At 36.2% G+C, this 11,280-nt stretch overlaps 1 protein-coding gene across 1 annotated transcript; it reads left to right on the forward strand.

Annotated features, from left to right (window-relative positions):
* The first annotated feature begins 811 nt into the window (after nt 1-811).
* On the forward strand, nt 812-8,943 carry rab3aa (RAB3A, member RAS oncogene family, a). The gene is made up of 5 exons (XM_051094974.1): nt 812-942; nt 2,082-2,309; nt 2,433-2,551; nt 3,632-3,756; nt 6,825-8,943. The coding sequence occupies exons 2-5, from the start codon at nt 2,082-2,084 to the stop codon at nt 7,013-7,015; spliced, it is 663 nt and encodes a 220-aa protein (XP_050950931.1). The 5' UTR covers nt 812-942; the 3' UTR covers nt 7,016-8,943.
* The last annotated feature ends 2,337 nt before the right edge of the window (nt 8,944-11,280 follow it).

An 11,280-nucleotide genomic window follows, 5' to 3' on the forward strand; every position in this document is an offset into this window, starting at 1 on the left:
ATTTTATTGAAATTATGACATCTTATGAAATAGGCATCTACAGTATTAAATTAAAACAGCTCAAAACCTTTTTTTTTTTTTTTTATTGAGTACAAAATCTGAATACAACAAAAGGCATTGATTCGTGTACAAAAAGAAATTTGGTATGGAAGGCTCAACACAATAGAATCATATTAGATTCCTAACAAAATATATAACCAAATATTCCAAGAAAGAGGAAAGAGAATCAAAAATACAAGTACGAAACAAAGACTAAACGAAAATAATAAAGAGAATATAATTACAACAAATTATATAATACAAATAAATTAAACAGTTTTACTGCCTTTGGATTTTTCATTTTACTAAGGGCATCTGAGAAGTATTTTAGATCATTTTTGAACACAATAAACAAGGGGGGAGATTTAAAGTATCGACATTTGTGTATAAAGTATTTTGCTAATAACATAATATTATTAATCAGATCATACAAAACAGAGCACTCTTTGGTTATTCCGTACATCTTGTAAGGATAGAGTGAAACTATCAGCAACCACATGCTTCTCTACCAACCAGTCCTGCCAAGCTTTCCAAAATGACTGAGACAAACTACATGTAAAAAATATATGTTCTGTATCTTCCTATAAATGTTTGCATAGTAACAAGGCATATTTTCAAAATTAAATTTTGAATGAAGAAACATATTGGAGGGATATATATCATTTAATATTTTAAACAAAAACAGCTCAAAACCTACCAAATGTTCTTGCTGCTTCTCGCATCATTCTAGATAAGACCGCTTAGTCGCTACGGTGACCGATCGAAAGCGTGATTGGCTCATTCACACGTCAGTCATTGTTTAGCCCCGCCCCCTGCTGGTTCCCGTCGAGTGACGAAAGCACGAGCGCAGGTGCACAGGCTGGGAGCTGCATCCAAACCACACCAAATAAACCTCCTGTAAAGGTAAGCGGGGCTTTCTCTGGTAACATCTTGCCGCTTCACCCTGCATTTATTTCGAAATGCTAAACAATTCGCATAGAAGCGTCAGAAAATCAGTGGCTTTATTTTAAAAACAGCGTAACCTTCATTTGACATCGCTAACTGGGATGGATCATAAACAGCCTCTGCTGTAACGTTATAATCCATCGCTGTATGCTACAAACTAACATGTCAACCGGCTTTTGACGCTCCGCGCATTGTCGTTGGCAGTTATAATGAATACTGGCTGTTTGATCGATGGGATGGCAGTCACTCACTGACCCGAATAAAAATGGAAATCAGTCCGTGTGTTAAGCGGATAGATGCTAACCGGAGCTCAACTGACTTAACCACTATCAGCCATACAGCAGCCAGCAGTCTCACTCCCACAGGCTGCCATTTGTTATAAACGTCTCGATTGGACGATTAGCTTGTGAACGTAGCAGCACTTCTCATACGTAAAGGTTTCTTGCTCTAATCTCGTACGCCTAGCCTGAACCATATGTTTGAATTAAGCCTTGAGGTGAGTTTAAAATGGACTGCCCAGGTGGCCTGACAAATAACAGACTGAACGGAGCAGGAATAAACGTTCAGGGGTTGGTTTGTCTTTTTATGGGGAAAAAAAAAACACTTGGTCTTCGGTGATAAAATGGGAATATTAGAATCTTCCTAAGATATTGTTGGTGTGCTTAGGTCTTGAGCTAAGCAGTGGGTTTAGCTGGCACAAAACCTTTGAAATCCCTTGCTACACAAACTGCCCAGCTCAATCCAGAAGGGTACAGGGATAGCGCAGGTTACACCCTCTATTCACTGTGAATTTGTGTTGCAATTCAGCAAACAGGCTGTGAGTAAGAAAACATTTATTTCAACACATTGCCAGGAAGGAACCATATCTGACATCGTCCACTGAATATTGTACAGTATAAAGATAATCAGCCTTGTAGTTATGTTTTAATCTGATTTTTATTTTGTGCAACACCCACATCTTAAAACCCAGTCAACAACCAGTCCAAGTCCTTGGATTGTGTCATGTCATTTGAATATATGACACAATATGGAAGAAAAGATCTGTTGCTGTTTCCGCTTCATCCCAAGCTATAATTCACCTTGTTTTATTGTTGCAGATGGCCTCGGCAAATGATGCTCGATATGGACAAAAAGAGTCTGCGGATCAGAACTTTGACTACATGTTTAAGATCCTGATCATTGGTAACAGCAGCGTCGGCAAAACCAGTTTTCTCTTCCGCTATGCCGATGACTCCTTCACACCTGCTTTCGTTAGCACTGTCGGCATAGACTTCAAAGTGAAGACCATATACCGGAACGACAAGAGGATAAAGCTTCAAATATGGGTGAGGAGTTCTATATCATTTCTTTTGTTCTTTCTGCTGGAGTCCTGAGTTTTGTGTTAGTGTAAGGAGTGTTTTATTGATTTACCATCAAGACATTTTCACTCCAACCTCTGTATATTTCAGGACACTGCTGGGCAGGAAAGGTACAGGACCATCACCACAGCGTACTATCGTGGAGCAATGGGCTTCATTCTGATGTATGACATCACCAATGAGGATTCCTTTAATGCTGTTCAGGACTGGTATGATTGTTTTTTTTGTCTGTGGCTCATAAAGTTCTGTGATCTAGTTTCTGTCAAAACACAGACTGTCAAAAACCATTTTCAACAACCAGGTGCGATGTGATATGATTCCAGCGACAAGTAATTTCTCCACTCTTAACATGAAATTGCAACACAATTGCAGCAGTGAAAAGCCTTGTTCAAACTGTCAATCCATATCCGATTTTTGTGCATATCCGATTGGAATATGATTTTAATTTCTGAATGTCCACAATGTGTATTGCATCTGTTCCAATCCAATTCTGTCTGCAGTGGTTTCTATGGCAAAGAAATCAATGCAGTTTAGCATAGGCATTGTGTTGGCACACCTGTGCTAAAAACAATAACAGCAATACAGATGTTGTCTTGCATCGTGACAATATGTTGCCTTTGTGCTGGATAATATTGCGTATATCATTGACTTTGCAACAACACACCCTTGTTTCTGCAAAGACATTCAGCATGTTTTCTACAAACAACGTCTGACGTATTTATGTTTTATGTGGCGTGAGAGAATGATGTAGGCAAAAATCCTACATAAAATCTGATCTGAGTGGTCAGGCGGAAACGTTTTCCAGAAATGCAAAGACATTCGGCATGTTTTATACAAGCAACGTCTGACATGTTTACGTTTTATGTTGCATAAGAGAGTGACATAGGCAAAAAATGCAAAATCTCTGGTCAGACTGAAATGGATTTCCAGAAATGCGATTCGAATAGGATTTCAATCCACATATGAATGTGACTTGAAACTGATTTTTTGCCATTCAGACTTGAATCGGATATGCAGAAAAATTTTGACTGACAGTCTGAACAAGGCTGAAATGACAGTCTTATTGGTCAAAAGTCAACACAAAATAGAACTTCACCCTATATTCTAAATGTGTGTTGTTGATTTTACTGTGAACAGTTCTATATGTCTAATGTTTCTATGTTTTCTTTCTATCATCGATATTAATTACAAATATTTTCTTTTTAACATTTATATGTTAATTTTATTTAATTACAGTAGCATTTATGCAGTTCAGATGTTTTTTTTAATAACCCCTTTACTGCTTTTAGGTCCACACAGATTAAGACATATTCATGGGACAATGCTCAAGTGCTGCTGGTGGGAAACAAATGTGACATGGAAGACGAGAGAGTAGTTGCTTCTATGAGAGGAAGACAGCTGTCTGAACAGCTAGGTGGGTTTTCCTAAACTAAAATGTTTTCTGCTTGAATTTCCTTTATTGTAGGATTCTTGTAGCTTAGTTTAATGTTTTGAAAGGTTTATATTTTGGTTTTAGGAGTCCCCAACAACAGGTTCACATGCATGCAAGGTCAAAAAACACTTTCATTGTCTATGCATTTATTTTTGCCTTATTTGCTCAATGACTCCCAAATGATTTACTTCAACAACACATTTTTCCAAAGCCCTACTTTGCGTGATGCTAATCTGTGGTGATTGTTCTGAAATTATGTTTTGTTTTGGTTTTTTTCAGTGCAGCTCAGGGCCTAAAACTAACTTTTTGCCTTTTCTGCCAATGGCCGGTGATGTGAGAAAATTTACCAGCCAGAAATTTTTTTTTAACCGGCCATGAAATTATGGTAACACTTTATTTTACGGTCTCTTAACTAGTTGCTTATTAGCATGCATATTACTAGAATATTAGCCATTTATTAGTACTAATTAAGCACATATTAATGCCTTATTCTACATGACCTTATTCTACATCCCTAATCCTACCTAATACCTAAACTTAACAACTACCTTAACTATTAAGAAGCAGCAAATTAGGAATTTATTGAGGGAAAAGTTGTAGTTAATAGTAAATAAGTGTTCTAAAGTGTTACCAAAACTATTTTTGCAAAAAGAGGCAGTTACTTTAATTATATTAGTTTATGGTGTAATTACTACATTTTTGTGTCAATGAATGTTCATATTTAGTGCAAACAATGAGCTGTCACTTTAAATCAGCACGTCCATCACAGCAAAAAAAAGAATAGGTGTGGAAACGATCGCTATACTGCTGCAGATGCACAGCTTCTGGAACGCCTGCCGGACCACAACCGTGTGCAGCGTGAACGCTCAAATTCATTAACATGAGCGCGGAAAAGTATGTGTGAAACAGGCGTACAGTATCAAATACAAGCCAGTCTCTCTTTTATCCATCATCAGTGAAACACCATCTCTCGCTAAAACACAGTGAACCGTCATGACTTTCTGATGTTTGCGTTTCGTTCTGGCGTAATCCCAGGTATGTGTCACCACATTCTCAAGTTATGAAGAAGGGAAAAGTTAATCTTCTGAAATAAAGAAGGTAAATCTTCCGAAATCTCAGATAAAAGTTATTGGACCCTTGTCTAGGGACAAGCTAGGCATTACACTGCTCTGACCTTATCAGCCTGTATTATTTGATTCACTCTTGTTGCTTATGACAAAACAGCTAATCAGTCACAATGATTTTGTCTTCAGAAAAGATTATTTTATTTGCTTATGTCAGAAACAGCGAACCTCTTTAAAAACTGTCTGTTGTTCTCACTACATTGCATTGTTATAATTCGTAAAGGTTTTACCTGCCAACTGGCGACTGACAAGGTTACACATACTCACCAAGGCCGATTTTTACTCAAATTTGGCGCTTGGCGAGTGTTAATTTTAGGCCCTGATGTAGCTTCAAAGGGCTCTAAATGGGTCTTATCTAGTGAAACAATCGGTCTGAGTTCTCTTTCATGTCTTCTTGCACTTAAACTGTCAAATAGAGATTGACCGATATATCGATTTACCGATATTTAAGCATTTTACCATAATCGGTTATCGGTTTTGTAATATCGGGTACACCAATAAATGCTGTCATCTTGTGGGTGTTTTGAGAATTGCGCGCATTGCGTGCAAAGGTAAAGCATAGCCCACTTTCCTGCTTTGCTGTAATTAGTAAACTTTATTTAATATAAAAGCCATTGATGCTCATAATAGATGTGATACATAAATGCCTGATATGTAGCTAGTTTATGCAGCTTGGCTCTAAGAAATAGAGACAAACTTACAGTCACGTAAAATAATTTGTAAAGTCCTGTCCTGTCCAATAAACATAACTTTGCCTGAATTAAATAATATAGAGCCATGAATGAGCACGTTGGAAATGAAAGCGCTGAATTTAATTCTCTTTCTTTTGTCTATATGCTCACCATAAGCCTCGTGAAGTTGGAGTCACACATAGATCACATCCACACATCCTGTGCCTATAAACGTAACTTTGCATTAATCAAATAATACAGCCATGAATGAGCTCATGTTGAAAATAAAAGCACTGCATTTAATTCTTTCTCTGTTGTCTATTTTCATCATTCGTCTCGTGAAGTCGCTTTCATTTTGCCGTTCACTCACCGGGTTGATGCTCTGATGGTTACCGTATGTAACTTTTAACAAGATTCGCTTGTTTAAAACACCCTCAATTATATAACTCTTTATTATATAACCATTATTTTTCTAATACACTTCTAAATATATACAACTCTGTGGAAATTATTATTATCTTCGCCAGCGATCACAGTTTGAGTATACTTCTGTGTAATGCATAGATAAACCGCGCTTTCAGCAGGCATTTCAGAAGAGAATGACGAAAACAATATTAGTAATTCTGATATAACATACAGTTGAAAAATACAATAAAATACGATGTTTTGTTTGTTATATTCCAATATTCCAGAGAATATTATTCAGTGAATTAACATCATCCAGTGAATTCTTCACTCTTTAACCTATTAAACAGCTTATAAACAGTAGTAAGTAAAACAAAGTTGATATGACTAATGTCCTTTATTTATTTTCACCATTTGAAAACATTATACATTATACATGCTACAGCTGATGCATTTTATGTGTTAAATTTAACATGAAAGACTGCTTATTTTCAAGACTTTTTAAGATGACTGAAAGGAGGAAAAACCAAAGTGAAGTTTGGACTTACTTCACTCAGTCACTGATTTACTTTATAACAGGAAACATGCAGTTTAAGGGGCGGTAATATTATAACAAACTCCTTTTACCACATCATGGGGGGAGCGAAATCTGACACGCTCATTTTGTCACGTTTTTAGAAAAAGGCTTACCCAAAAAGTTACTAGGTTGTCCTTTTTCACATTTTCTGCGTTGGTAGATGCACTGGTGACCCAATTATAGCACTTAAACACGTAAAAAGTCAGATTTTCATGATATGCCACCTTTAACTTGAATGTAATAGTGCTTTTACACTTCTTTTGACTGTAACAGGTTTTGAGTTCTTTGAGGCCAGTGCCAAGGACAACATTAACGTGAAGCAGACATTTGAGCGACTGGTGGACATAATCTGCGAAAGGATGGCAGAGAACCCAGAGTCTGCGGATCCGTCTCTCACTGGAAACAAGCAGGGCCCTGAGCTCAGTGAGCAGCCACAGCGCTCCCACAAAGACTGTGCTTGCTAAAGGCTACTTTCACCCCCTCCAGCATTCCCCAGCAGATTGAACAATGGACCAAAGGCTTTGGTAAGAGAAGAGCTGATGGGATGCGGCTGAGAGCCTGTCCTTTCTCTGCCACTTTTGTAAGGCTGACATCAGAACATTTTATTTCTCTTATATTTGTATTGGTGATTAATGCTCCTCTCAATTCTTACTAATTTGACAGAATCTTCAGAGATAGTACTTTTTGACTTTGTGGTCTAATTAATTTCAAGGTGAAATTGGATGAATCGTATTTCGTTTTGGTACATTATGTGCCAAGCCATTCTTCTAATTTGCATTGAGCATTTCCTGTGTGTTTTTTAGGGTTTCATCAAAGTCAGATTCACTCAGATATCCTCAATACATTGCCAAGAGATATTTTATTACTTCCAAAACAGACCAATATGCAGTTGTGACCAGACTGTTGTGTGGAAACCATCAGCATGAAGGCTCATTCCAAGATAGAAAGTCTGAAAGCTTGAATTGTTCATAAGTACTGTTTCGCTCTTTTAATTTTTTTAAATTAAAGAGTGAAAACGAAATGCACACAAATGAATTTGCTCCCTATTATTTTTTAAATAACAGCAGGTGTATTTTGTAAAACATATTAGCCTATATTATATAAGCAAAACGTATATGTGTGATAATAGATGTGATTAGGAAAAAATAATTATGATGTGCTTAATTGCTTCTTGTTTTTGTAATATGAACTATGAATTAATGAATTTAAATGTATTTTCAGTTACATGTTCTGCTTTTACTCCGGTTCCTACATACTGGTGGACTTAAACTCCTCGTTTTACCATAGAGAAAGCGTTTGAGTGTCTGTGTGCATGTTAGTATTGTATGTCATCCTAGTATATTGTAGATATTTTGTTTTACAAGCATAGATGAGGACATTTCTGAGCATATTTCTACAGGCTGTAACACAATAAAAGCTTTATTGAAAAGAGAAACTTCAAAGAATAGCAGCTAATGGGTTTCTGGACTAGACTGTGTTTTGAAAAAACAGTAATATTAAAGCAAAATGCATTGTGATTTGCTTTAAGTTCTCATTTAGGCGATGGAAACAAATACTGTACATGGTTGAATAGGCATCTTTAATTGATCACTTGTATTAGTTAAATCACTAGAGTATTAATATACATTAATGCACACAGTAATGTTAATTATGTTGTCATTAGACATGTTAATTTACTGCTTTATTTATTGCTTATTTATTTACATGGATTTTTATTGCTGTATGTGTTCTGCGTTAGATTAAGAGGGCTACTGCTACACCTGGCTTGGACATGTCTTGCTTTTATAAATCACAGAGTTTTAAACACAAAAGGGGGTGAATGTTTGAAAACCTCATGTCTAACTATGTGTTGATTTTTTTTTTCCCCTATGCAATTCAGAAGCTTTGTTATACCAAATAGTCACTGGATATGCAGGGATACTGTTTGTAAGGTGTGCAATTGACAATTTCTACCCTTCATTTATATCCTGTTTACAGTCCGTCCTAAACTGATACCAAACCACTGGGATTTACTTTTTATACAGAGAAATATGACACATTAGTATGCTTTATATGCAGAGTAATCACTGTTAAAGTAGAAGCCATAAAACTGAGTTTTGGTTTGATACTGGATTTCTTTTTTTTTTTTTTTAGTAGTTTGGCAGTTTGCATTTTGTTTGTTTTGTAAATTGTACAATAGTTCTTCAGTTCCTGCACTATGACATTTCTCTTTTTAAATTTACAAATAGATATTAAGCAATGTACATCATGCTGTATTTCACCCTGGGAGATAATGGTAAGATTAAACCACTGTATTAGCAACTGATATAAACCAGACACTCACTGTCATGAGTTCAAGTAACCACTTGCATCTGTTTATTGAGTTAAATAAAAAAAGCTATGTTTGAAATCTTTTTGTTGTCATTGGGAATGACCTCTGACCTCAGTTGAGATGCAGTCAGGGCTGCCACTGGTCAAATTGGCGATGGTTAAATAAAATGATTTAAATGTAGTTATATTAACTTTAAAGGGAACCCTGGGTATTAAGACCTGTGTGGCTTAATATACTATAAATAATGTCTCTTACTGGAATATATCATAGAAAATCCATGAAAGCTTTGTTATTTAAAAATCCACATCATTTTATACATATTTTGGACTATGATGGGTGCCATTATTTCGATGATGTAAAAAGGTTGCACTCTGTGAGCTACAGGTGCTACATGTTGCTATTTTTCCCGCAACACAATTCGGAAAATAACCATGGATTTTCCCCCACAAGGAACCTAAACATCCCCGGATATTGAGTGAAATCTGTGCTGAGAAACTCTTCAGTGGCTGCGGTGTCATGGCAAGCATTGGCATGTTTACATCCTGCCAGGATGGCATCTAGTATTTCTTTGCTCTGCTGTTTGTAAACTCTTTTCTTAGCTGTGGTCTACTAAAAGCCTCAAAGTAGGGTTTTTACAATGTGCTTAAAGTGCTTGTACTTGAATTTGACTTTTTGAAATGTATGGTCTGGAAAACCCTTAAAAATAGCAATATTCCTGAAGAGGTGCTTGAATTATTAAAAGACGATCTATCTATAAAATAAGTCTTTAATTTTTTTCAATGAGCACATATCTTATCGTGCAAAATTTACGCAATTATTTTTGGTTTATTTTGCCTATTTCAGTTAATGTCATAAAACTATCGAGCTGAACCAGTAGTAGTGCTATGGCTGTAGACACAGAAAGAGGAACAGATGAACCACTAAACAAGTCATTGACGCTGGAAACGTTCCAATGGTCTACTTGCACAACTACTTCTGCGTTCTACTTGTTACGGCTCGGGAGTTTCCGGTTAGTGTTCAGCGCACCTACACACAGACAGTTTCTCATGAGAACGCAGATTATTACTACATTTTAGGGCTGGCATTTCTTGAAAAAACAACTTCTCTGCGTTAACATGAATCATCTTCCAACCTCAAACTGCTGAAATGTTACTAAAATTTCCCTTCAGTATGTGCATTCTGAATAATAAATATATATATTTCCCCACTAAGAGCACTGACACATGATTACTCAGATCAGTTTATGTTGGATTAAAACCACATTCCACTGAGTTTGGAAAATTCTGTAACTGTTACTCAGTAATCATCAGAATATGTCTTCTCCTGTATCTGAAAATGTCCGAATTTGAAATCATCCCGTGAACTGTCATTTTATTAGGCGTTTAAGTCAACTAGATGATTACAGCGCATTGAAAACGTACATGACCGGAAATAACTGAGCTGTAAGATTTCAAAACGGAAGTGCGTCACGAGGCTCAGTGCAAGTAGTCCATTAATTCAAACTTGTGACTTCGGTCTTTTAAGCATTTCACTAGCAAAAACCAGATCAAATTAAAAGAACCATTCATTTTCGAATTTCGACATCACTAGTAATGATTTTAAAAAGTACTTTTGACGTTTTTCGAAACTCTGAAACAGTTTAGCCATTGTGTCGCAAAATGATTCACTGTTTCGAAGCACTCTAATCGGATTGTGTATCTTCAATTATTCGATTCAGGTCGGGACTTTAAATGATTTAATTACAAATCATTTGATAGAGATTAGAATGTTGGAGAGGGTTCGCAAATCATTTGACTAAAGGGATTTCAAGTCGCATATTGCTAATCATTTGATTTACATCCGAACTTTGCAAAGAAAAACAGAAAAGAAAAACAGTGAAGACCTACACTGCTTCTCTTGTTGCCCTTCAACTGATAATTACAACCAAAGCCACACAATGTGGCATCGTACCAGCATTTTATTTTTATTTTAAGTTGTGTATTCAGAGTTATGGTAAAGATAACAGCAGGTAGGACCAGTAGCTCCCCGAGTGTAACCATTCCAAAGAATGGCGCCCCCTGTAGTCCAAAATATGTATAAAATGGATTTTTAAAAATAACGCAATATTTCAGTAAGTGACATAATTTATGTTATATTAAGCCATACTATACCCACAGTTCCCTTTAAATAAAAATAAAAAATTGTTGAACGTGTACTCACCCACAAGAAAACATTTTTTTCACTGGAGAAAGTGTTATGAATTGTTAAAGCTGAGCACCACTGGCCTATAGGGAGCTCAAAGAATGGACGTAATGCTTGGTTTGCTAGCTTAGATTGAAAGTTTTTTATGTCATAAGAAACAATCAAGAGTTTGATGCATACTCTGCGTCTTAAGATTATTTATTTATATATGATGGATGAATGACAAGCACGCAGATG

This window comes from Labeo rohita, chromosome 2 (genome assembly GCF_022985175.1).
Source record: "Labeo rohita strain BAU-BD-2019 chromosome 2, IGBB_LRoh.1.0, whole genome shotgun sequence".
In the NCBI taxonomy this organism is placed as follows: Eukaryota; Metazoa; Chordata; class Actinopteri; order Cypriniformes; family Cyprinidae; genus Labeo; species Labeo rohita.

Bases quoted from the DNA above. Each gene is read 5' to 3' on its own strand.
- rab3aa (XM_051094974.1), top strand. From the start codon at position 2,082: ATGGCCTCGGCAAATGATGCTCGATATGGACAAAAAGAGTCTGCGGAT. The intron at 2,310-2,432 runs GTGAGGAGTTCT...TGTATATTTCAG, and splicing joins GGATAAAGCTTCAAATATGG to GACACTGCTGGGCAGGAAAG. The intron at 3,757-6,824 runs GTGGGTTTTCCT...TGACTGTAACAG, and splicing joins ACAGCTGTCTGAACAGCTAG to GTTTTGAGTTCTTTGAGGCC.